This window comes from Periplaneta americana, chromosome 7, assembly GCF_040183065.1.
Source record: "Periplaneta americana isolate PAMFEO1 chromosome 7, P.americana_PAMFEO1_priV1, whole genome shotgun sequence".
NCBI classification, from domain to species: domain Eukaryota; kingdom Metazoa; phylum Arthropoda; class Insecta; order Blattodea; family Blattidae; genus Periplaneta; species Periplaneta americana.
In genome coordinates this window covers 90,989,330-91,017,289 of record NC_091123.1, presented here as the reverse complement: position 1 = coordinate 91,017,289, position 27,960 = coordinate 90,989,330, and the positions used below count along the sequence as shown (strand labels likewise).

Below are 27,960 nucleotides of genomic sequence, written 5' to 3'. Positions count from 1 at the left end.
GTTGTATTTTCTTTAAGTGTAATGACATCAATCAAATATTCTTATACAGAGATATCCTTCGTAACTTCACTAGTGAACATTACCAATTCTACTGTATCAGTATCTGTGTTTCCACCTAAAGCGAGAGATTAGACCACTGTTATGCATCTTTGATTTTATTTCTCGTTCAGCTAGTGTTTCAATATCCTTTACCCTCCTTTGTATTGTTCGTGTGGATAATTCCATAATGTTAAAAACATCAGATTATTGTGGACAAATAATGTTAGCAACTTTATTCAGACATGTTTTAATGAACTGTCCTTCATTATAGCACTTCAATGATTTTGCGATTTCCAGAGAAATAACATAATTTGCATGGAGTTCCCTTTGACTCATAGCTCGTTTCACCATATTTTAGTACCGGAACTGTTATTTGAATTTAATTTTTTCTTTTAATGTTTTAATTGCTTCATCCCATCCAGCCCTACAAAAAGAAAATTATGTTTATACTTATTTTCTACTGTATACATTTCCGTTTACACTTACATTGGATATGTTCATGCTTATCTATGATTTCGTGATCATTTTATGACATGTCATAATGTCGCTAGATGTCTGATTTATAAGTACCTATTATAATTTTAGAACACAAAAGGCGTCTACATTGTCACCATATGCACAATAAGTACTGTTCTTCCCATTCTTCCTTAAACACATGTTTCCAAACAGACTTGAAGGTTTTGAGAAAGAAGCAATCTAAATCTTATCAAGTAACCTGCCACTGATAGATGCCTGTGTATTGGAGTTGGATGGAAGGGAGGGGATGAAGCAAAGACAGTTTACTGTGCTGCCCCTGCGACATCACTATTGCTAGTGATCACGACATTTTTGCCGATCCCAGCCGTAATCTCTGTTCCTCTCTCAAAGTGAGAGTCAAGTTTCACAACCACAGAGAACAACCAATAATAAAACTGTTTTATAGATTCTAACTTTCAATTTTTTTGAAAGGAGACTGGATGACAAAAGCTTCATAACCTAATAATAGCAGGCATTTCCCATATTTGTTCTACATTTAATTTCCTCTTCGAGTGTCATTTATGTTTGTTATTATTGCTCCAAGATATTTGAATTTCTCCACCTCTTCAAAGGATAAATTTCCAATTTTTATATTTCCATTTCGTACTATGTTTGGTTCACGAGAGGGAATCCTATAGTTGTCTTTTCGAGAAGTACTTCCAAACCCATCTCTTTACTTGCTTCAAGTAAAATTCCCATGTTTTTCCTAATCGTTTGTGGATTTTTTCCTAACATACTCATGTTGTCCGCATAAACAAGCAGCTGTATAACCCACTCAATTCCAAACCCTCTTTGTTTTTCTGGACTTTCCAAATGGCATATCCTAGAGAAAAGTTAAAAAGTAAAGGTGATATAGTGGTATTTGATGACATAGGTTTCTTTATTTACTCTTTTATTTTTTCAAATTACAAGTTCCTTATTTATATCTATTAGGGTGGCCCTTATTTTTCAACTTTCTAAAAGTTTAGCTCCCACCCCTCTATCTTGTTCCAATCAACAAAAAAACGATCTGTGCAAATTTTCAGCTCAATCGGACAACTGCAAGGCGACCCTCATCGACCATGAAGTTTTGAAATTTTAGCCCGTAAAATAGTTTTTCTAATATTATTAGATAAACCTAATGTACATTATTATTATTATTATTATTATTATTATTATTATTGTTGTTTTATTCACTTATTTTATAACTAAACATGATCTTGTTGATGAATAATGTTTCACTTATTGATTCAGAACGGTCTGTGCTGACCTGCTCACTGCTCGTGTAAAGTGACTTTCAAGACGTTTTTCCTAGAGTTGTAAAATGGCATCAACCTCTTCACGTGGTTCGTCACATAAGTTAACACAATACTTTTATGTCTCTCTTGTTGACTACACTACTGTGCAAAAGTCTTAGGCACCCCATGCAATACGTATATATTATGTTCTAGTTCCTAGAATTGAGAATGAAAGTGGTCTAAAACGAGTTAGAATGAAGTCTTACTGGTGAAATAAGTACAAGAATTCGTCTCCGTCATCAAAACCAAGCTTAATGTAAACACCACATTCCTCTGTAGATCCATCACACAACCCTCGTTGGGGTATACTGAGGGTTGTGTTTACAAATTGCATATAAACTGAACAAGTTGTAGTCCATGCTGTGTACTAGATGAAATTTTGTGTTTCTTTAAGGATAGAACAACACTGAAGGTAGTGATAGACTGTTTCTTCTTAGTAGGTTAAATAAGAAAAAAAGCAGCTATGGTGAAAATTTCAGTTGAAATGAGATACAAAATTTGCTTTTTGAATGAACAGGATCATTCTCAAGCAAGTATTGCACGATAAACTGGTGTATCGCATTGCGCGGTACAGGAGATTCTGAAGAAAAAGCTAGAGTTAGGGACAGTAGATGATCGAAAACGGACCAAGAAATTGACTGCAAGGGACTAACAATATCTGAAAGTGACAGCCCTGAGAAATAGAGCAACTTCAAGTGCACAACTGGCAGCAGAACTTTCTGAAAACTGTAATACTACAATACATGCATCTACAGTACGACGGTCACTCCTAAAAATGATCTTCATGGACGTGTTCCTGCAAGAAAACCTTTCTTACAGAAGGGTAATAGAACAAAGCGATTATAATTCGCAAGAGAACACAAACTTTGGGAAGCCAATCAATGGAAACAAGTCCTTTGGAGCGACGATTCAAAATTTGAAATCTTCGGAAGTCATCGAAGGCAGTATGTCAGGCGGAGGAAAGGAGAACGATTAAAGGAGGCATGTCCGCAACAACTGTGGTAGTGTACAAGTATGGGGTTGTGTCAGTGCAAATGGAGTGGATGATTTAATAAGAATTGAAGGTAAGCTGACAGCTGTTAAATACAAACAAATATTGATTCATCATGCAATGTCGTCAGGTTTGCGATTAATTGGAAGAGATTTTGTTTTTCAACAGGACAATGATCCGAAGCACACAGCAAATATAGTGAAAACCTACTTGCAGCGAAAACAAGCTAGAGAAAATGTTCAGCTAATGGACTGGCCTTCTCAGAGTCCAGATTTAAGTATTATCGAGTGTTTATGGGATTATCTGGACAGAGAGAAGGTGAAAAAACAACCAAAGTCTGCAACTGCATTGTGGCAGATGCTTTTGGAAGCATTGAGGAATATTCCTGCCATAATTCTCCAGAAATTGCAGGAAAGTATACCTAAGAGAATTCAAGAGGTATTGTTGGCTAAAGGCAGTTACACATCATATTAGTGTCGTAAACCTACTGAGTGACTCTTTTGTGTGGTATTATGTTTTTTTGTGTTTTCTAAATATTTTCGTAATAAATACTTTATTTTTCATGGCATTTTTGTTCTTTTTTTACCATTTTTATTACCTGCCTAAGACTTTTGCACAGTAGTGTACATCTCCAATTAAATCATCGGAGCCAAACTACCTTCAAACTGGCAAGTTTTAAGCATTTTCTTCTACAATGTTCAAGTTGTAAATCTTACAACAAAGGAAAGTGTAGCATTGGTGATTCAAGAAGTTTTAATTTTTTGGCAAAAAGCACGAATGCGTACTAGAAAAAGTTACCACTGTGTTCATAAGTTATTCAAACTCTATGATGATTGGAAAGGTTTATAGAAATTTGAGTAGAACTGCAGGTAAGGGAAAAGAAAAAAGAGATATCTTTGTGGAAATTATGGACGATCTTTTTGACATAGTTCATTCAGAGCTTTGAGACAGATGATAAATGAAGAGGATAAGAATTTTTAACGATGATTTTTCTTGGCAGCATTCCAAAGAACGGGATATCGTTTCATATACTAGGAGCTGGAAGTCATGCTAGGTGAATGGCAAAAGCAATTTTTGCATTCAAGATATACTTGTTTCAAGATCAATTTCAGGTATCTCATAAGGAGAGGAACTCTTTAAGGAGATTAATTATGTATTTTTCTTGCTCGAGTGTGGGCTGTGTTCGAGCCTGGTTTCTGTCATCAGAAGTAATTAAAGCACCTTATCGTGATTTCCTATTAATGCGTGAACTGATAAATTATCTGGATATTGATCCAGAAATCAGGCTGCTGCAAACAAATTTTCCAACCATCTCTGGTACTTAGTTCCCGAAACTGTGGTTCTGTCCTTATTTGATGACTGTTCTAACAGCGGTTAAAGCAAATATGGCTCAAGTTATACTGGAAGAAGAAAAAGAAGAAATCAACTGAAGAGCTACATTCTGCAACAGAATGATTTTTCTTCCTTTACAAATATTGAGTTTTCGTCTTTTGTAACTCCTGGTACTAAAATTTTCTTCACGAGATTTTCTATCGGCACTGATTTCCTCAGCAAAGACCTTTCAACTTGGAAGGATGGTCCTGTTTACAAAAGTGGAATTGAAAAACTTTAGAAGATAGTTGTTGTGAAGGATGTTGCAGAAAGAGAAGTCAAACTCATTCAGGATTACAATAATATTCTCACAAAAGATGAAACTGAGAAACAATTTGTTTTACAGATTGTTACCAGAGACTGTAAAAAATATCCAACTGCTACTAAATCCTCCCTTAGGAAAAAATAATGTTCAATGTTCGTTCATTTACATAGTGTTTTGATTCTATACAAATTATTGTAGTAAATAAAAATGTTTCTCTCTTACAGAAGTTGTGTGCATTACTAAAAAAAAAAAAAAAAAACCTTATATTTCTTAAATTTTTCATTTTATTTTCAGGAATTTTTCGAATTAACTTTTGGGAAATTTCGTTCAGAATATTTTTAAACAATTGCTGGAGTTGCCAGAATGTCTATATAAATTTCTCTAAGAAGAAAAAAAGAAATGGTCGAGATCGGGAAGAGTATACCGCTTTTATATGGAATTAATTGTCGCATATACTGTGTTCCAACTTCAAAGCATTTGAGGGTCGCCAAGCAGTTGTCCAATTGAGCTGTAAATTTGCACAGATCATTTTTTTTTTTTGTCGATTGGAACAAGATAAGGGGGTGGGAGCAGCACAATTTTAACTTTCGGAAAATTACCTATAGCTAAGGGCCACCCTAAATCTATACACGTTCATAAATACCTAGTATACTTCGTCAGTCTAGGCACACTTTTAATAAAAGAAGTTTATAAAATTAAAAATTAAAGGGTAAACCAAAGCTAGCATAAGGGCCCTATAATATTTCAAATATCACTGAATATAATGAAATGAAATGCCATCAGTTTGAAATTTAAATATTTTTCTTTTCTTTTCTAGACTACTTGGGGAATGTATTGGAAGATTTAGGATTAACATTGCCAGAACATCTACAGCAGTTGTCAATGTTGCTTAGATTGACACCAGATGAGTATCAGACTAAGAGTTCTGGATGTTCTCCACGCTTGGTGGCAGCAGTAAGGCAAATGAGAAATATTACATCGTCATGATAAATATATAAGAAGAGATTTATTTATAATTAAAAAATAATCTTATCAGATATGTATAACAACAATACAGTGCTTGAGGTGGAATGAAAAAAGAACTGGGATGGTTTCCCCATTTTAATTCATAGACATAAGTTATGAAAATATGCCGTGTGAAGTATAGTCTGTGTTTCATCTAGACCTACAAACATATTACAGTTTAAATAGCATGCATTAAAATAGAGTCACATATGCATTACATACTAAGAGGTGCTAAGAAGTAATGGGATAGTTTTAAGACATTTCAAAAGGAGCTGGGATGCCATCCTTCTGCATCCTGTCCCACTTCAAGCCCTGACAACAAGTATTTGTAATTTTGTGACAGAGGAGAAGATTATGCTATAAGTACCAAATAATTTTAACATTGCTGTCAAGGGAAGCATTTATTATTATGTGTATTGTTTTGAAAGTATTGAAATGTACATAATACATGTAACTAGTATCAGACATTTCGAGTTCATGATACTTTGTAAGATGTATTTGTAAAACCTGTAAATATACATTTAGTAGTACAAATGTTTTTTCAATAGATAGTTACCTTTCAAAATCAATAAATTAATGACTGTTTATTCGTATCTCTTCAGCAAGTTTATCCTTGCTCTGCCTATCTTGTTGATGAGTTCTGTTGTATGTATTTTGCATTAAATTAAAAAAAATCTGTATTTAAATTCCAATTATAGTGTATCATAAGTCGCAGTGCCTTTATGAATTGCATAGAATCTGTTTGTATGGCTGCCTGCCTGCCCATCCACCTATCTGTCTGTTCACCCATCCGTCTATCATTCTGTCTTTCTGTCCATCTGTCTGCCTGTTTGCACACTCACCTATCTGTCTTGTTATGCTCTGCTGTTTTAAGATCATTCCCTCCTGAGTCTTATTTTCTCTTCTCTATCTCTTGCAGCCACCTTCCAAATAGATATGTAACTTTAAATACTTGGAATGCCATTTGGTGACATTTAGCGTGTTACAGCAACAATAAGAACAAAACAAACTGTTGATATCAGTGACTGGTGAGATAAACATCATGCCAATATAATGAAGACTTTTTCAGTTATACAGGATCTTGGAAAGTAGTCCTAAAGAGGACAAATACAAGTAGCTGACTGAAGATCTCTTGGTTGTGAGTGTTTGGATCCCTGAAAATTATTTTTTGAGCATGTAAATTTCCAGGTTTCCTTCAAGCAAAAAGAAACTAAAAATAATTACGCTTTTTTTTTTCCTTTCATACGATTCTTTAATGGCTTGACAAAAGGAAAATTGAGGATATTTCAAATTACCTATAAATGTGCAGTGCTAACATACAAAACAATGGATCTGTCAATAAACTTTTAGTGAAGTCTCCTCTATTCCAAGCCCTTCAATCTTTAATGTGCAGAAAACACTAGCCCCACTAAGATAATGGTTCACCCTATGCCTCCCATGATAGCCCTAGCACTGTTACTGGTTTAAGGTCACGACAAACTTTTTTTTTTTTCAAGAGTTTGGAACAAATCTTACCACAATGTATGTCATGTTCAATAATGTTGGAAAAAATGTGATGAACAGAACTGGTAAGTGATGAGGTATTTCTATTGTGGCAGCAGTGTTGTCAGTTATGGTAAGTTTTTTGTTGTATTGTCCTCACATTTTTATCAGTGACTTATTTCGAAGGTCTTCCAGAACTCTTTATTTTCACATATCCATGAAATCAAAAGTTTGTTTACACATTGCACTCTATGTTCAATAGCAATTTTTATCCCACTGTTCTGAGGTAACGATATGCTTCAATTGTTTGCATTGTCAATTTGTTTCTTAACCAGCCAACTTTGCTACTGAAAAGTTTATAGTATGTTTCATGCCTTTGCAGATTTTAAATTTACGACATAATTTAGCATTTAAAATTTATTTATTTTTTTCACTGTATGAACACTGATAACAATAACTTCATTACTGTGTTAATATTATAAAAATATTTGGCTGATTAATTTGTCCGAAGCCTTTAATTTTTTTCTCTGTTATAGTCCGAGCAGAAATTTTTACATGCCTAGTAAATCTTGAACGAGAAACTTACGTTCACATTAAATGCATGAAGTAGGTAACTACAATGTTATGAATGTCATTCAGTTTGCCTTAACATTTTTTTCGAGAAATTGGAATGATGAAATGATTATGGTTGAACTTGTGACAAATCATTCTTCCAACACAGATCAATAAGCTTAAATCATCCCGCATGAATGAAATACTCGTATTTCAGCACAAAATTCAAATAATGAATATGGGCTGGGCTCAGGCTGAGTTAATTCTTATGTGGGTTGGATAAGTTGTGTCATATCATGCAGGCTTGCACTGTTTTTGGCTGTTTCTCTGCGAGCTAGAAATAAAACACTGAATACCTAAAGGGGTAGCTTACCGATACAGAGCTGCAATTTCTATTGTCAAGTCAGTAGTACAGGCAGTACATGTAAACAATTTGCTCTTTATTATTAGAATGAAATACTGCATTAACAAATATAGAAAAGGGTATCTATATAAAAATTCAATTTTAAATTCTGTTACTTATTAATGTATGTATCCTTGCAAGGGAATGAAAGAGAGCTAGAATAATACTGATGTGGAAGATAAAAAGAATAAAATATTACTACAGCAATGAAGAGAAATATTCACTACCACAAGTAACTAACTTACAAATGGCTCATAGAGAACCTGGAGGTTCATTACCGTCTTCACATAAGTCTGCCATCAGTCTCTATCCTGAGCAAGATTAATCCAGTCCTTAACATCATCGATGGCCCAGAACCAGACTGTTCCAAGTCCATTTTACATTTTTTTTTTTTTCCAGGAGAGCTATTTTAAGCTCCTGACATTCAAAGCTTCATGAAACAATTTGGAATAGCTTCATAGCAACCTTATGGAGGGGAATATTTACAATTTTGTTCGATTCATATATGCAGATAAGAACTGGAACACAATGAAACACACGATTTCTTTCTTATAAAAAGTTGGACTTAGAACAGTTTGGTTCTCAGCCATCGATATGTTGTTCCATTTGGTTATGGAAAGAAAACGCCATCTGAAATCTGATTAGTGTAATATGTAGCTAGTCGGTGATGATGCAATGGAGGGGGAAAGGAACTGGGCACTCTACCTCATCTCTGGTCTAGTTGCCTCATGAGTGGTGCTTGTTGATATCACTTGTGAGGTTCACACCTGTCTTTGGACAGTTAACTAAACAACAATGCACGACAATGCTCATCTGCATCTCTCAATTTCTGGACACTGTGGGTGTTCAATGCATGGTCTGGCCAGCTTTCAGCCCTGATCTCAACCCCATTGAACAAATATGGAACACATTGGAGAAAAAAATTCGTGCTCGATATCTGCCAGAGCTTCAAAGGGCACTTCTCTATGAATGGGGAGAAATTGACCAACAGGTGGTCAGAAACCTCATTCAGAGTATGCCAAGAAGGATACAGGCAGTAATTGACACCAGGGGCATGTTTCTCAAAAATACTAGTTTAGTAGTTCACCAGTTACTAGTTACCAGAGTATATTTCACCAGCTCTAGTAGATTCTGTTTCTCAAACTATTTTACCAGTCTAGTAACTTGTGACAATTTTTCACTAGTCACATGATCTCTTTCACTAGCCAGCTGTGAGTTCATTTGTTTATAGTAATTGGTAGGTATTGTTATTTGAGGTTAGAAGGCTAAGTTTTTTGTGTTTTGGTTTTGATTTCTCTTTTCGGTTAAAATTCTATCAATTGAAAGCAAATTAACTATACTCAATATGATTAATGAATCAAAAGATATACTATTCGGTGCTTTTTCAAGCACAATAAGAAAAATTATAAAGCAAACGAATGGACAAAAAATGTTGTAATGTGTGAGGCTGTGGAACTGATACCTCAGAACAAAGATTATGCATATATTAGGGACACTTACTGGCCCAACATTAAGAAAGCAACTTTGATGAGTACTAATTCAAGTTCACAATATCATCACAGTCTAGTATATACAGTCACGAAGCTTGAGTTGTGAGGGTGCTAGGAACAATAGACTGAGCGGGTACTATTTTGCATGGTATGTAATGAGGCAATATTAGCGACCCTAGTGGTTAGCAACTATCTATGGATGCATATTTACTACATATTGAGCTTCGTGACTGTATATACTAGACTGTGGTATCATAATATAAACATATTATGTAGTTAGTGGGTCTACTGCCGACATGAATGCCACTTATAACTTAATGAAAAATTCAGTTTTACATTTGATCTATTCATAAATTAGTGTAGTTTTATATTTAATTGACAATGCCAGAAGAACTGGCAGTGGAGGAGAAAAGCCAGCAAAATTTACTGCAGTTGATGAATTGGTATTAGATGAATTGCTGGTCTAGGACAGAAAGACCTGATGGCATTGGAAAATAATCAACATCCCAATTTGTAGAGCAATTTGTATTTGAAGCTTTGCTGATAATGCATGACTTCTATTATATGTCTTGTTATAGCAGGTTCCACTATATTTAACAACTCTCCAAGCTTTTCAAAATTCAAATTATGGTTTATTTAACGATGCTCGCAACTGCAGAGGTTATATCAGCATTGCCGGTGTGCCGGAATTTTGTCCCGCAGCAGTTCTTTTACATGCCAGTAAATCTACTGACATGAGCCTGTCGCATTTAAACACATTTAAATGCCATCGACCTAGCTTGGGATCGAACCCGCAACCTCGAGTATAGAAGGCCAGCGCTATACCAAGTACGCTACCGAGGCTGACTCCAAGCTTTTCAGCACTTTACCTAAACTGTTCATTATATTTAAATAAATGCTCCCGTAAAGGAATAATAATTGTTCTTTCTCGATATAGTTTTAGCTCTTCTCACAACAGCTTCATCACTTCAATCGGAATCACTAAACCACATGTATTAAAAAAATAAATACAATATTTGTTTTGATTATCTGAGAAAGTTTGTCACTGGTAACTGATAATATAGAAATCACCAGTCTTTAGAGTCTTGTAGGAATATTCCTGTTGAATACTAGTATAATCAACTAGATTAGCATTTTGAGAAACAGAATCACTTATGAACTGGTGAAATCGACCAATATTACTAGTCTGTGAACTGGTAACTACTACTTTACCCTTGTAGTTTCTAGAAACACAGACTTGTAAAATAAACTAATATTACTACTGTACAGACTAGTATTACTAGTCCATGAGTTTTGAGAAACAGGCCCCAGAGGAGGAAATACCGGTACTATTTGATGTCAAAGGAGGAAATACATGGTACTAAGTGCTGTATTGTTCCACACAGTTAACATAACAGTTCATGTTTCTGTTGTTGCAATGGTAGCACCAAAGTTTTGTTTCCCCTCTCCCAAAAAAGGGGATTTCAACAGCTCTAAAACTTCACAATTGTAATTGAGATTGTAAAGAGTGTAAAATAATTAATTATTGTAATGTAAAATAATTAATTATTGTAATGTAAAATAATTTACTAAGATTCTTATTATAATTGTTAAAAAATTATTCATCATTCTAATTTTTTTTTTTTTTTTTTTTTTTTTTTGCATCTTAGTATATATTCAACAAAGACATGAAGGAAAAAATAATAATAGTACAGCACATAAATTACATTAAATTATTTCACCCTCAATCATATTCACACTCCTTATAAATAAGACTCAATTCATTAAAAATCTAAATATCACAATAACATCTAACTCAGATCGTAAATGAATACTACTGTGGAATAAGGATATATTATGTATCTGAATAGAGAAACAATGTACTTTATATATTTATTCCAGGGATGGGGGTATTCAAATGAAGGGTTTGTGGGAAAAACGATGTCACATTCCTGTTAAGGATAAGATAATGATCTAATTGAGTCTATAACTGCAAGATGTATTGCTGTTTCTATAGAAAATAAAGGAAAGGATTACTGTATTCGTGGTGGTAATTCTCCTTTTTACCAGTTTTCATAACAACACTAAATTTCGTAGTGATCCATTGAATTAGATAATTACATCAACCTTAACAGAATTGTGACATTCATTGTTTTTCCCGCAAACCCTTCAAATGTTTCACACAATTACAGGGATCCTATGAATCTCTTGTCACTTTATTTATTTGCTATATTTTAAGTGGACAACGAAAATCGACGAGGAAACATGGGATAAGAAATTGGGATGAAGGATTAGTAAAATTACAGAAGAAAAGCAAATAGCTTTTAGACAATTTCTAAACACAGGGAAAATTGAGGGTGAGATAACCTGTAAATACAAACACGAAAGAAGTTAGAGAGTAAGTTTGTTTCAGATTAGGTTAACAAGATCTAATCCTAAAACATACAGATATCACATTAAAAAAATTTCAATGTAAACTGTTTATGCTCGAAGGTTAATTGGGAAAAAAAAAAAAAATGTTAATAGAAAATTCAACATCTGATGTCACTCTCTTAGAAACAGCAATGAGTTACATCCACTGCCTGCTGGGTCACATCCTGTGGCTGCTTACACTGCCTACTCAATCAATGCTTATGTGCAAGTAGCCACTGGGTGGCAGGTAGTGCAAACCGTTATTAACATTATCAGTATATGCATGTATTTTAGGGATGTTAAGTGGTGTGCACTATCTGCCACCTAGTGGCAAAATAACTTTGATTGAGCAGACAGTTTATGTAGCCATAGGATGCGATCCAGCAGGCAGAGTTTACATCACACTGTTCTAATGTACTTGCTTAGCAACAGATAGGACTCTTACATTAATATTGTTTTCAGTAGAGGGATAAACTTACTTTCTTGCTTAAATTATATTTCTTATTTCTCTTATCCATTTTGACCATATTAATGACTTTCCAACGAAACACAGTAATTCCATTGTAAATATTTGTAAAGATATATGATACAGTCTATTCAAATAAAGAAATAAAGGAAATATAATCAATAATACAACACAAATTATATTGAATTTATTTCGCTCTCAATCATATTCACAATCCTTATAAAAAAAAGAACCATTTTCTTAAAATCTACATATCACAATAACACCCAACCGAGAACATAAATATTTCACGCAACTGCAGGAATCCTATGAATTCCTTGCCACCTTTTAATTCTGATGCTAGAGAGACAGTCGAAACTGAGGTAATCGATAAAATCATCTGGATAGATTATTTGAGCAATTTTATTATGGAAAAGTGAGACTTCAGTTGATAATTGTAAAGTGTTCACAATATCAAATAATGATACTGTGAACACTTTACAATGAACGAGTTAAATAGTTTTCTGAAGCTATGCAAGAATACTAAAGCACCAGGTATTGGTGTGGTCAACATGAAACTTCGTAGATACTAGTAATGAATTCAAAACACAACTTTTGACATTCTATAACAACATTTTTTATGGCAAAAGCCTTCTTGTTACTTGACATAAGGCTCTAGTGGCCCCAATTTATAAAAAAGGAGATAAAAACTGTGAAAATTACAGAGTATCAGGCTCTTAAATTCTGAATATAAAATTTACACAAAACTCTTAAAACAAAAGTTATGTTCATTCCATAAAAACAAATTAATGGAAGAGCAAAATGGATTCTATACAGGAAGATCATGTGCAGATGGGTACCTTACACTAAAAATGCTAATTAAAAATACAGAATTTAATACGGAAACATATCTGGCATTTATCGACTTTATAAAGGCATTTTATGAAGGTAATAGGAAAAATTTACTAGGAATTCTGACAGAGGATGATGTTCCAAATCAGTTAATAGAAGAAATTTAGAAATTATATTGTGAAAATTACATTTCAGTGTGTGTACCAAACATTCAAATCAGAATGGAAGTCAATAAATCATGGTCTTTGCCAAGGTAATACTCCATCTCCATCGTTGTTTATTATATATATATATATATATATATATATATATCTCATATAATAAAAAGAAAGGTGGAAATCAAAAAGACATGGAAACATGAGCATCAACAAGAGTTTAAAGATACATACATACAGCAGCCTATTTATGTTTGCAGGATGTTGATATTACTGGCAAATACTGAAGATAGATTCCAATATTCGGCTTTTCAATTATAACTTATTTATGAGGAATATGGGATGGAAATTTCAATTGATAAGACTAAAGTAAAGGGGTTTTATAAGAAAAAAATCATCATCATAGTAAAATCTGTATTTACAATAAACCTTTAGAACAAGTGTCATGTTTTAAATATTTAGGCTACCATTTGATTTATGAATTGAAAAAGTATACATCAATAAAACTAAATAGTTTTAATTATGAATTGAATGCTATTAATAACATTTTCAAGCTCACACTTATTCAAAAACATACTAGAATTAAAGCATACAAAACATTGGCCAGACCAATTCTCATTGATGGTACTGAAGCTTGGATCATACATAAATGTGATGAATACCGAATCATTGACAATGAAATGATGTCTTTAAGAACTGCAGGCTATGATAAATTAGACACAAAGAAAAATTCTGACAATTTGGAAGAATTAAAAATCAATCCAATTTTAGAAAACATTCAAAATCATAGAACTGAAGTCCTTAGAATGACTTCTAAAGATACCATGCGAAATGCTAAACTATCGTCATCATTCAGGAAGAAAAAAAACTTTGGATTGTCCTCTAAAATGGTGGAATGAGATTGTAACAGGGCATTAGGCCTAAAACATGGAAGGAAAAAGAAATAATAAGTGTAATTTAATAGGATAGTCGGTTATTGTATGGTATAAGAATATGAACTTTTATTGTAACATACAGTTCACACGTTGTGCATATGTTGGCATGCGTTCATGTATAAAATTAAGAAGAAAATATGGTCTATATCACACTTATATTTGTTGTATGAAACTCTATTGTGACAAATGTACAAAACTAATATAGGCCTACTGAAGCAGAAGTGAAATAATGTAAGATCTTTGTTATTCATGCCCAGCTTTAGATCACTTAATTCTCGCTAGAGGGGTAGCCAGATTTTAATTTCCAGAAGACCTATTGCATGCACAGTGACTATAAGCAGCTTTCCTACAAGTTCTTCAGATTACTTCATTCCAATTTCAATATTACGTTCACTGTATCATCTCAAAGACTTAAAGAATCTAAGTTTAAATGGGTAGTTAAGTAATAACCAGTCCTGAAATATAGTATAGTGGTGAAGTATTTTTATTATTACAAGATTTTCTCCGGACAAAATTTGCGTGGCAATTGCATCACTTTCTAAAGACTCACAACATTTGTGGGAGAGAAAAATGAACATGTAACTATTGTGAGAAGTAATTCACTACATTCTCTTATTTCTATTAAAATATAATTAAATATCAATATATAATACGATGTTTAGCTTGGAAGATAGTTTAATAATTTTGTGGGAATAACATACACATGAGCGTACACACACACATCTGCACACACAAAAAAATTAAATATCGATTTTAAGTTCACCGAATTGTGCGTATGAGTTATTCCATATCAAATCACACAAAATTATACAAATTTTGACCTTCATATTTCTGACTGCGTTTATATTTTTTTACCAACTGTATGGGTCTAATAAACCAACAAGTATATTTTTATTTCCTCCTAAGTCTATATGTTTTTAAAATATTGCATGTTAAAATTCGTTAAAAATGTTGCACAATGCAACATTTAAAGTGTCATATTTCTGAGGATGTTGATGTTAAAATTTTTTTTGAAAAAAAAAAATGCATTTAAAAGCTTAAAGTACTATCTTTTGTTAAATATTTACTAACTAATTTTAATATAATTATTACAAATATTTTTTTTTTATGATTCAATTTTTAAAAGTTAGATATCAATGTGAATTAGCCGTATTAAAAAATAAAAAAAAAAATGCCTACTAGGTGCACTGCACACAATGGAATCTCCAATAGTTTAATGGAAATTTAATTACTTACACGCGCTGGGAGGTTTACTGGCACTGGATGATCGAGTGAACGTTGCAACATTACATCCAGTACGGATCAAGTCACTTGAGAAAACACTGCTAATTTACTTATTATGATATCTTCAAATATTTGTACATTATGCTTTTTAAATGTTTGTTTTCATTCACACTACACTATAATTTTCATTCACCTATCTTCTTTCTAGAAAGAAAATTGTTTTACTAAATCTTCAGTTTTTGACAATGAAATGAAAGAATGTAATTTTAATGTACCAGTTATTGGTTTTAAATTGTGATATCTGGCCTGCAAATTTTCATTGTGGTTTTTGTGCTTATTCAATGGACAAAATATAAATGACACATTAGAAATGTTTTTTGTGACCAATCAAACACTTTTTTTCTTGGTGTTGTTATACGATCTTGTATAGGCTGGCTCTCGTGGCATGTCTTTTAACAGTTCCTCCAATGCCATCACATGGACCTTTACCATGTGACATTGCAAAGAAGTGTCATTCAGCGCTAATTCCATGATTGTCTTCATGTAAGCAATTATTTTTGTTTTTGTATTGTGAACTTGAACCATTGGAAATGTAGATGATTTTTTTCATATCATTGAATTCTTGCTTTAAGAAATTGATTGCTTCGGATTGAAAAAAGTGAAAGGAATCAGTGTCATGTTTCATGCTTTATGAGATGACAACAAAACTTTTGTGACGAATTTCTGTATCTTTTTTGAAATATACTATGAAAGGATGTATTGTGGCTTGGCATTTGTTCCAATGCACACCTTGTACTGAATCTTGTATTACAAATGAATAATTTTCAGAAAAGTTTGCAATAACTATGTAATTTTCAGGTTGTACATTTTCTTTGCATTCCTCAAAAATAAAATATGGCTGACTTTTGAAGGGATGATGATGATGATGATGCATCTTCTACATAAAAAAACTTTACTTGCTAGGGAGCCTTTTACTTTTTTAAACTTCTCACGGGAGTATCGTTCTTGTTGTAGTTTTCTTTTCTTGATAGGGGATTCTATTGACATCAAATTTTTGTTTAATTCCTCAATATTACTGATTTCTAGCGCTGTATCCATAGAACTGCTAGAAGAAGAACTGGGATAATCACTTTCTCTGTCTGCACTATCATTTGATTCATGTTTATTAATATCACAAGAACTACCAGCTTCACATATAATTTCACCTGACTTATCCGGAAGTTGATAGATTTTTTACGGAACGAATCACATATTTGCACATTCAAAGACTCCTTTAAATTGAGCTTTATCAATAAATCGCGACTTATGCATCTTAGTATACTTTTCTTTTTAAAATCGTGATTAGGAAGGTCAAATGGATTTAAACACAATTATGCGATCTTTACCGTCACTCATGTTGTATAGAAGTCACGTCACTCCATGAAATTCAAATCCTGACTGATTATTTTTCTCTTCTATATTTTGTCTCTTGCCATCTGTTTACTGCCTTACCCAGCCTTGCTATGTTAAACACTTGGCTATATTACAGTATAAACATAGAGCATTGTGAAGCGCTCCCCCTCTTAGCTGAGCTGACAATAATAAAATAACTTTAGATAAGATATTTACCAGGGGCGTATTTTGCGGACTACCAGGGCTACCGGCGGTAGCCCAAGAAAATTACAAAAGAAAAAGTTTATAATATAACATAATGTAATAATTTTGTATTATTAGTTTTACCATAGTAATTAAAATTAAAGTAATTGTTAGATTTATATGCACTCTCTGCTCTCAAAAAGAAACAAGTTGTCAAGGCGGCATCGCTGGAGAAACCGCTTGCTACGTGAGGTAGCCTGTGACCATTTCGCTCACGCTGTTCTGTAGCACAACTGCCCGTCCCCCCCGCTCCCTACTGTTTCTATCGTGCAGTGTAGGCCGTGAGTTGCCGCTCTCGTGATCGGTTTCTTCGCAGGCGCGAAGCAACAATGCGCTTAGTACGCTAGCTCTGAATGTGATTGTGTTCTTGCAGTGCATTATTTTAAATCTGTGATTTGTTCGAGTGTCTAAGAGTTATATTAATTGTGAATTATTAAGTTTTTAATTTCCCAATTAAGTGATATTGGGAAAAATATGGCAGATCAAGTTTCTGGAGAGGTTTGTGTTGAAAATGACTGTGTAATAAAAGGTTTATTAAAAGTGCCTTTTAACCGTCGTACATAACAACGAGAAAGTTGAAATGTGAAAATGGAAAGACCAACTCCTGAGTTAAATTTGTCCATGGACGTAAAAGAAAAACAGCGTGAGTACACACGCCATTTCACTTCAACATCATATGGTAAATGGAATTGGTTGTGTGGTACTTCTAAACTGTCTAAACTATTTTGCTGGCCATGTTTGTTATTTAGCCGCGAAACTAATGTGTGGTCAAAAGAGGGGTTTTCTAATATGAACTCCCTTCGAACAGCAGTCCTAGAATACGACAAATCAAAAGCTCATATTTGTAGTAGCATGAAATTTGCAAACTTTGGAAAGACAAGAATTGATTTACAGCTAGATAAGCAAAAAGCTCTCACATCAACCAACACAATGCTCTTGTGAAAAAAAAATTGGGAGATTTTACTGCGTCTTATTAACACAGTCTGCTTTCTAGGAAAACAAGAATTGGCTTTTCAGGGTCATAACGAGAGTGTGAAATCAGACAATATAGGAAATTATATTGAATATTTAAGTTCCTTAAGTGAATTTGACCATTTACTGGCCAATCATCTTGAGAGTTCAACAGTATTTCGTGGTACTTCTCCCGCAATTCAGAATGACTTAATATTTGCTATAAGTGGGGTTATGATGAAGAAAATAAAACCTTTTGTGGCCATTGTTGTTGATGAAACAAGTTACTGCTCTAATCAGAGTCAATTGTCCACTGTTTTAAGATACGTCGACAGTACTGCCAATGTTCAAGAATGGTTTATAGGATTCACAAATGTCAGTTCGGACAAAACTGCTGCTCCTTTGTTTCAGCATGTGGAAGGTGTTACAGCAGAATACAATGTCGGCAATAAGTTAATTGCACAGACATACGATGGTGCTTCAGTTATGGCGGGAAATATTAATGGCTTGAAAACAAAAGTTCACGAAAAATACCCTCAAGCACTATTTGTCCATTGTTACAGCCATGTTCTCAATTTAGTTTTGCAACAAACTACTTCATCCATTCCAGAATGCCGCATTTTTTTCAAAACACTGTCGGGTTTAGCTGCATTTTTCTCATCATCACCTAAAAGATCAGAAAACTTAAGGAATTTATGAACAAGAAACTCCCAAAAGTAGCACCAACTAGATTGAATTTTACATCTCGGCTTGTAAATACAGTAAAGGAATACAGAGAAAAACGGACTGCTTTCTTTAAAAATATAATTTGTAATGACTCTGAAGAAAACTTGGATGATGCTGTAATTGTGCAGGCTCAAGGATATTAGAATTTTTTCACACAGTTTCAGAATATATTTCTTCTTGAAGTCTATGCTAGAGTGTTCCCACATACAGATGTGCTCTACAATATACTTCAGACAAAAAGTCTAGACATAGCATACTACTTGCAATACTTGCAAGAGGTATCAAAGTTAAAAAAATACTATATCCGAGTTCAGACGTAGTGGGTTTCCGTCCATATGGAGTAATATGGAAAATGAAAATTCTTCAGCCAATACAATGGAACCACCATTAAAGCGAAGAAAAGGAGATGATGAATTGAAATACAGGCAGCTGTACTACAGCATACTAGATCGTATGCACATGGAAATTACTGACAGATTTTCTGATTATGGAAAGCTTCAGTTCACACATCTTCTAGATTCTCAAAAATTTTCTGCTTATAGAGAAAACTTCCCGAATGAGGCACTAAACAAATTATTTCAGTCCTATAACAGTCACTTTGATCAAATACGTTTGAAAAATGAATTAAGTGTAATATATTCAGCAGAAGTCTTTGATTTTTCGAACAAACCTATCCATGAAATATTATCTGCCATATATGAAAACCAGCTGAACCAAGTTATTCCTGAAGTCCTTAAATTGGCAACATTAATTGTGACAATACCAGCTACGTCAGCATCGGTAGAAAGAACATTTTCTGCGTTGAAGAGAATAAAATCCTACTGTAGATCAACTCATACACAAGAACGTTTATCCGGCTTGGCACTGATGTCCATTGAAAAGTCATTTCTACAGAAACTTTGCAAGTGGCCCAACTGTAATTTCAATGACGAAGTCATGAAAGTATTTTCGTCCCAATCAAGACGTCTGGAATTCACATATAAATAGGTAAGGAATTTTATTATAGGGATTTTAAAATATATTTTGTGTAATAATAGGGTCAGTGGTAGCCCAAACCCTTTAACCAGTATACGCCACTGATATTTACTGATCCTTAAGGTATTAATCATTTGATGAATGAATGCATTTGTTTCGTAGTGTGGCGGCATCAGTTATTATATGCAACAGGGGATTTCGTAAAACTTTTCACGGGCAGCCTTCTAGCCTATGGCTGCAAGCAGTTCATTAGCTGGGAATCGCGAGCGCATACATGCGTCTGGAAAATAAATTGTTACAAATGTATGGGTGCAGATCCTACATTTCTAAATGTAGTAGTTTACAGATAATACATCAGGAAACAAGTCTATATTTTTTTCAGCTTTTTAACTTGGCTAATTTAATATAATAATTTTGCTTTGAAAAAGAAATTATAAAAAAATTAGGCCAAATTTTAAATTTATTTGTGATAGGCCTAAAATAATAAAAAGTGTTGTATCTGGTCTTTCAAATGCGCCAAACTGCAAATCTCAATTATATGTACACACAGAGTTCCAAGTGAGTTTATGTAACAGTGCGCGTATAATTTGCGTAATTTCAAATAGTAATAACTACACAAAGTCTGAAATTCATGAAAAAAATTCGACCATTTACGAGAAGGTCGTGTTTTATTGCTCTGCGATTTGACATGGAATGACTCTTATGTATCTTGTATTTTTAGAGTATAAGCTGCACTCTGAAAGCATATGAACATATCTATTAACTATTAATGTAAACAAATTTATCCAGTACTGTAAGCACTACATTGATTGCATTTTCCCATAAAATCATATGTAGTCAAATCTCCATGTTATAAAGACTGATATAAATTAAGCTCAGGTAATGCAATAATTTCCCAGTCTCGGTGTATTTCCCATCTGTCTGATGTTAAAACCTTTCAGTATGGTGACAAAGCAATTTTAGAAACACTCTTACAATCACATGAATTTTCCAGTCCCACATGTACATGTTTGTTACATTTTGGTGGAAACTAATGAAATTTCTACAGGAATAATGTGAGCTGCTGAAAAACTCTTCATTTCGCCACTTTGCTTGTGAGTTCTAATTTTACAGCAAATCGAGGAAAGATATGATAACGTCTACAAAGTGGCAGCTGGGAAAGACGAACTGCTCTCATTGTGTTACTAATTCTTGGCTTATAAATACTGTAAAGTGAAATAAATCTTGAAAAATAAAGTCCTAATAAGATCTTAAATGCTGAAAAAAAGAGGATTATTTTTACCAAATAGTGACAGGGAAAAATATGACTTAATGGGAGGAAAAGTGCAATTGAGAAAATTAAGTTGCACTTTACAATTCTACACTGCATAAATCTATGTGGACCAAGAAGTTTACTATTAGTTACTGGCTCATTATCAAAACCTAGATGTTTAAAATCTGTCAAGGGCTTACCAAATCAGGAACATTTTAAATGCATATTAAATAATGTTAATTATTCTACTTCCTTATTGAGTATTGTTTCTCCACATATAATTTAAAGTTTTCAATCTGTTATGTTGTTTCAGTTGATTATGAGAGAGACAAATGTAAATAACTGAACCTATTTAGAAGAATTTTTATTGCTACTATTATGTTCAACACAAAATCGTTTAAACATATTACATTAATTTTCTTCTCCGTGTAATCACGTTCAATTATGCTGTATTAAACGTGAAAATTACCTGAAATATCGTAACCTCTCCCAATACAATAACCTTCCTATAGGGACATCATTGTATCTAGTCCCCATAACATCGTTCTAGGGATGTTTGATTGTATAGAAGTTCCCGAGGTAAACTCAAAACTGGATTTAAAAAAAATTAAAATCTCTTTATACCTGCGAGAAATTTGCAGTGATGTCTCAAATATAGTACCGTATTTACTCCAGCTGTAAGACCTCACTTTTTCCTCTATTTGTAGTTCCGAAATTGGGGAGGGTCTTATAGGTTTTGAGGAGGATTAAAAAGACGTTATTTTATTTTCATATGATATTTATTTAAAGCAAAAGTTAAATCTTTAATATTAAAATTCACTGCTCTCATCGCAAAAGTCTGCTGGAGTCTGGTAACATCCTGTGGAAGAAGCTTTCGTCATGTGACCAGTAGATCAAGGATCATATACATTATAGCAGTGGATGCTAGTCTGTGTGGTTACATGCTGGTTAAATACAAAAAATGGCTACCAGAAACACGAAAATCTTTGTTTTCAATATTAGTATCTGTTCATGTTTCACCAAAATAAATTAAAAAAAACTCTTTCTGTAGTTAGAATCACAGGCTATTTTTATTTTTGTCTTCACTGCTGTCATTGTTGCTAGACAGGTCTGGGTCTTCAATTTGTTCATGTTCTTCCCATATAATACTGTCTTCAGAGACATCAAATGCACACGAGATTCCAGTCTTCTTAAAACTTTTTTCAACTATTTCAGGAGTGATCAGTCCCCAAGCATGCATGATCTAACCGTAAATAAATTTTAGCAATGGTTGCTTGACTTTTTTGGTTTTTGTTGTCTAATGCACATTGTCCAGCATCTCAGTCAGTATAAAACATTTTCGATATGAATCTTAAAGGGTTTGTGCTTATGGAGAATCTATACTACTATACGGAAGTGAAACTCTGATCACCACCATAATAATAATATCTTGCAAAAATTATAAATAACTCAAAATAACTCTCTTCGACTCATAACAGGTGTAGTCAAATCTACTCCCATAACTGTATTGCACATCCTTACTGAAAATAATCCAACAGCCCTGTTACAATATGAAAAATTAGTAAGATTCCCACATGATAATTACTGTTAAATTATCAGTATAAAGAGAGAAACCTTGAAACCCAACATGGCTTCATAAAGAAAGCAATCAAGCTACAAGAACAATATAACTCAAATCAAAAGCCAAAAAAACTTCTCTTATCAATATCACCCATGAAATGTTAAAGTTAAATGTTATTTAACAACGCTCGCAACTGCAGAGGTTATATCAGTGTCGCCGGATGTGCCGGAATTTTGTCCTGCAGGAGTTCTTTTACATGCCAGTAAATCTACTGACATGAGCACACTTAAATGCCATCGACCTGGCCCGGGATTGAACCCGCAACCTTGGGCATAGAGGGCCAGCGCTATACCAACTCGCCAACCAGGTCGACTCACCCATGAAAAAGACTGATATCATCTATAATACAAATTTAATTGAACATATCCTAAAAAATAATAAGACTCCTAATGAATTAGAATAAATTACATTGGAAATGATTCACAGTCTATACTCTGAACCACAATGACTACATATTTATACAGATGGAGCCAGACTGGAAGTAGAGGATGCAGCTGGAGCTGGAATTTACTCAAAATTATTTAGCTTCAATGTCGCAGTTGGAAAAAACTCCATCCACTTTGATGGTGAAATTCAGGCAATAGAGATGGCACTAACACATCTTCTCTATAGAATAAATTCATTTCAGTGCGCAGTTATTTTAAATGATTCAACTTCAGCTATACAACAAATAATTCTCCAACTAACAAGTAATTCTCCAGTCTCCAGTAAGGTGTTAGAAATAAAAAAGATTATCAGATTATTGTTCAAACAAAATAAAATTATCCATTTTCAATGGATACCCTCCCATTGAGGGATCCACGGTAATCATATTGCTAATTTTTTTAGCAAAAAAGGCACCAAAATTTTACAGAAACCAAATCAAACTTTACCCCATCATTCTGAAAAAATTACAATTAAAAGAAACTTCCAGAAAGAACCGTTGGAGCACTTCAAAATTCAGTGTATTGACAAATCATGGACAGCTATATTGCAAAATAAATACTTAATTCCCAAACATTCAAGACATGATGCTGAAGGAACATTTAGATTGGTAACAGGTAATGACTACTAGGCTGCACACCTTTATAAAGTTGGAATCTTCAACTCTTCAAATTGTATTCTATGTCGTGAAGACAATTCTACAATGAATAAGGATCACCTTTTGAGTTGTTTAGCTCTCAAGACATCACCTTCAAGAACGCTGATTGGACTTTATTGGAAAACAAGAATACAAATTAAATATATCCAAGGATTTGGGCATTAGATTAGTACTACTATTTATTTATGGAGACATCTAATGATTGCAAAACTGACATAAACCCTCCTGGAATAACCACTGAACAGGTTTTTGTTAGTGCCTTAGTGCCATTTCTTTTATTTTTTTACATCATCAACAAGTATCAGAGAAAGTTTTCCAATAGAGGCATGGATTTCTTATTAACCAGGGCTCCTGAATGTTGTTCTCATATAGTTTTGAAGCAGTCTTTCTTCAGATCCGCTTCCATCCACCATTTTTCATGTACACGAAAGTCTCCTTTAGGCAGAGTTTTTCTTTCAAATACACAATATGGCAGAAGTTTTCTGCCATCTGCAGTCACAGCATGACTGTATACTATAGCTTCCCAGGTCCACAGGCTTTCACTAAAATACTTGATGCACCCACTGCATTTATCATCGGGTTTGTTGACATGTTGAGGAAAATGGGTGCTTAGTCAGCAATACCCATTAATCTTCTTTTCTGAGTCTTATCACAAAATTGTACAATTCTAATTCTATCACTTTAAGGTATATGTACACCCACAAAATGCAAAAAATGATGAAAAATTAGAATTTTCAAAATATAACTATTTTAATAGAGAATTTTCTCCCCTTTAATTTGATATAAGGATTTTCGATTTATGCCTTATTATTAATTTTCCAAAATTCTGCATCATCAGCCGCGGTCACTTCTACGAAGATCACTCCAAGAGTAACGCACAACATTTTTTTTTAATTTATTTTTTATTCTAAATCTTTGCAATTTATGGAGGTCATAGATACATCCTTCCCCTTTATATTCAAATTTAATTTAAGTTGTTCCCGTGAGTGGCGCCATGATGGTACTTCTTCGAGATAGCCGCTGTACTTGGATGGACAACACTGAAACATCCGCTTTACAGTCCTGATCTGGCACCATGCGATTACCATCTCTTTGGTAAACTGAAGGAACGAGGTTTGAAGATGATGACTCCCTCGTGCACACTACTAAAGATAGGCTCAGACGTGTTGGTCCAGACTTTTATCGTGCAGGTATACAGGCCCTCATTCCAAGGTGGCGTAAGGCAGTTGAAAGGTGCGGGGATTATGTGGAAAAGTGACGTATTGTTCCTGAAGGATGTATCTACATTCTATGAAAATAGCAACGCTGTAGGATAAAAATGTAATTTTTAAATAAATATTTTGGATTACTTTTGGAGTGATCCTCGTAGCAGTCAATCCCCTCATCCAGCATTGCTTGTAAAATGAACTTCTTTCTAGTATCAAAATAGATGCATAGATATCAGGGCATGATCACTAGATTGAAAACACGTTTTTACATAATGAAGTAATTTATAATCTTTTACTGTTGTTCATAAAACTGTAAATTTGTGTGTTAGTGATGTTGTATGTCATTTTAATAAGAGTCCAAAAGTAGAAATTAAAATTCTGAGGAGGATGGGCATAAAACCTGGGACAAACACCATCACAGGATTTGTTGCATCAATGGAAAATAAGGACAAAAATGCCAAAAAAACACATTCAACACGTGAAGTTAAAACAAGGAGGAGGTATTTGAGAGGCAGAAAGAAGCTGAAACTGAACCTACATGAAGCTGCTGAAGGGGTGACATATGATGATAGAATCTTCTAGGCTCTGAAAGTTTGTGGCTCATTTCCTGTAAATAGTAATTTTAGAATATTTAATTCTTTTAAACATGATATCTCAGCCAACTATGGTGATACCAAGAAGATATTGGTGTCATTTTGAAGCTTGAAATGTCTCCTAGTGCCTGACAATGAGTAAAATAACATTAATATAGTTAATAATTATCTATGGATTTTTTAAATGACATATGCAACATAAAATATTAGTATAAGTTACATATATGGTAATATTTAATTAATATAAATGAAAATAAAAAAATAGCTCTATGTCAGGCACTAAAGAGTAGTTTTAGCTATAAAACAGTGAAAAAAAATGTGGCTCTATCTTAAAAACTGCATGAGCTATCATGTTTCAAGTTGTATGTCAAATTATAAACAAAATAATTTTTATAAACAATTTAGACATAATTTCATGGGACCTGTTCACTTCATTCTCTTTCTCAATTGTATAAAAATTTTAAAGAGCAAAATTATGCAAAACAAAATTTTTTGTATGTTAAGGTGTACATATACCTTAACTGTGAAGTCAGCAGGAAGTCATTGACACAGTGAAGTTCTGTTCCTCAAACTTAACATGTTTCGGAGCATAAATCATACTGCTCAGCCTCTACTTGCTTTAAATTCAGTTATTGAAATCCCTTGATTTTTTGCAGTTTCACGTGCTTTGCATTGTAGCCACTTCATGTACCACAGTGTAACTATTGTTTGTTTCAACAATCCACTTTTTATCCACAGTTTCATATTTTGCTTTCTGCTTTCCATGAAAAGAGTTACAGTCTTTCTTTGCTGACATTAGTTGGTCCTTGTGTTTATGTAGATAATGAATAATTTTAGGTTGTATGTAGAATTTATGAGCCGCCACTCTCACGCCATTTTCGATTGCAAATGCAACTGTAATTATTTTAAAGAAGGCCATAAAACTCATTCTTCAATTGCCGATACTCATTTTTTTGCTTTTGACAGTACACATCTAGGTTAAAGACTGAATGTATGAATAAAAGATGCAAACTAAATGATGAATGAATAAGTGGGTGGGTGGAGGTAGTCACCCTTTGTGAAGTATGTCCAAAATCTGGAACTGGGGAGGTGATGGGCTTTACTATTATCTTGTAAGAATTTTGTCACAAAAGCCAAGGACAGGCAGTGTAGCCAGATTTAGCATACCAGTAACAGTAAAAAGGAATTCGTCAATTTTTACTTTAAAAAATTAAGGCAGATACCAATACTACAGGATAGGTAATGATCCTACAGCCGAATAAATATGGTTTTTCAAAAACATTCCACCATGTATTGTAACGGGGACACATGCTTAACTATTTGTCATCATTATATAAAACTAAATTAAATCAGATATACAGAAATATATTCCATAAATTCCGTAACACCAATTTCATCAAAGGAATTGGGACATATGGAACATACTACTACTGTATGTACAATTTTTTAAATGTACTTATTAACATTTGTATATCACCTTACCGTTTGCAAACGCAGTAAAAGGCAAAGAGAACAGAACACGAGATATGAATTCTTCTGTATGTTGAAAAATTTTTTCAATATCAGATTAAATTGATAGTACAAAGACATCAAATTTAAATAAATTAAGATGTTGTTTGTAGTTCGCTTAATGGATCCAGAAACCTGTCGCACAGATATTACGTGAAGCACAACGTAACTACTTTCACTATAACAGTAACACTTCCGCATGCATGACGGCATGTATGTAAATGCGTATACTAACGTGTATGTCCAATAATTGCTGAACATATTATATAGCATTCACTGTCTTTGGTTTTAAAAAATGTTCAATGGCATGTATCTGTATACTACTATTAACAAAAGGATAAAAAAATGGTATATATACAAATATACTTCATATCACATAAAAAGTTGATTTCAAATCCCTTGTTAAATGGACGATGAGACAGAAAAGTAATGTGTACTTCCAATTAAATAGCATTAAACGTGATGATGGTGATGATGCAGAAATTTAATGTACTTATATTTTTGTCTACATCCACATCAATAGTTCAGAATGCTTTTTTATTTCGTTGTGGAAGAATAGAATCTTTAGCGTAGTTGAACAGAGAGAGCAATCCATACTTTTTGCCTCTCCTTGAAAAGTAATTGCTTACGACATCGTTGTCATCTGTAATAAAGGAAAGGTATTATTACTAGCATTATTTAAACGGGAGAAGAGTTTGGGGCAGAAGAAGATATCAGATGATAGACAACATTATGATATAAGGATCATGTGAGAAGACAAAGAGGAAGGCAGAAAATAGGGAAACTGGGCTTGCAGTGAAAGACCTGCCCTTGGGCAGAACACTGAATGAATGAATGAATGAATGAATGAATGAATGAATGAATGCATTATTAACACTATCATATAATTTCCTGTGTAATTAATTAATTAATAACCTTGTTCAAACATTATTCATAAATCAGACCTCTATGGAAGTTGTATTAATGAGATTACGATAATAACAGGAGCTATGCTCGACATTGGATGTCAAGCTCAA

General features: G+C 33.6%; 2 protein-coding genes across 4 annotated transcripts in view; one reads left to right on the top strand and one right to left on the bottom strand.

Moving 5' to 3' along the window:
- Cog7 (conserved oligomeric Golgi complex subunit 7) overlaps positions 1-6,976 on the top strand; it is a 95,051-nt gene extending 88,075 nt beyond the window's left edge. For all 3 annotated transcript variants that reach the window (XM_069831039.1, XM_069831037.1, XM_069831038.1), the window contains one exon: positions 5,277-6,976. In XM_069831039.1, the coding sequence (XP_069687140.1) occupies positions 5,277-5,446 (170 nt within the window). In that variant the 3' untranslated portion in view covers positions 5,447-6,976. The remainder of the gene's footprint in view (positions 1-5,276) is intronic.
- A 5,444-nt stretch (positions 6,977-12,420) lies between these two features.
- The window catches only part of LOC138703287 (protein TEX261), a 30,078-nt gene continuing 14,538 nt past the window's right edge, over positions 12,421-27,960 (bottom strand). Inside the window, exon 5 of the mRNA XM_069831040.1 lies at positions 12,421-27,587. Coding sequence (XP_069687141.1) covers positions 27,469-27,587 — 119 coding nt within the window. The 3' untranslated portion in view covers positions 12,421-27,468. The remainder of the gene's footprint in view (positions 27,588-27,960) is intronic.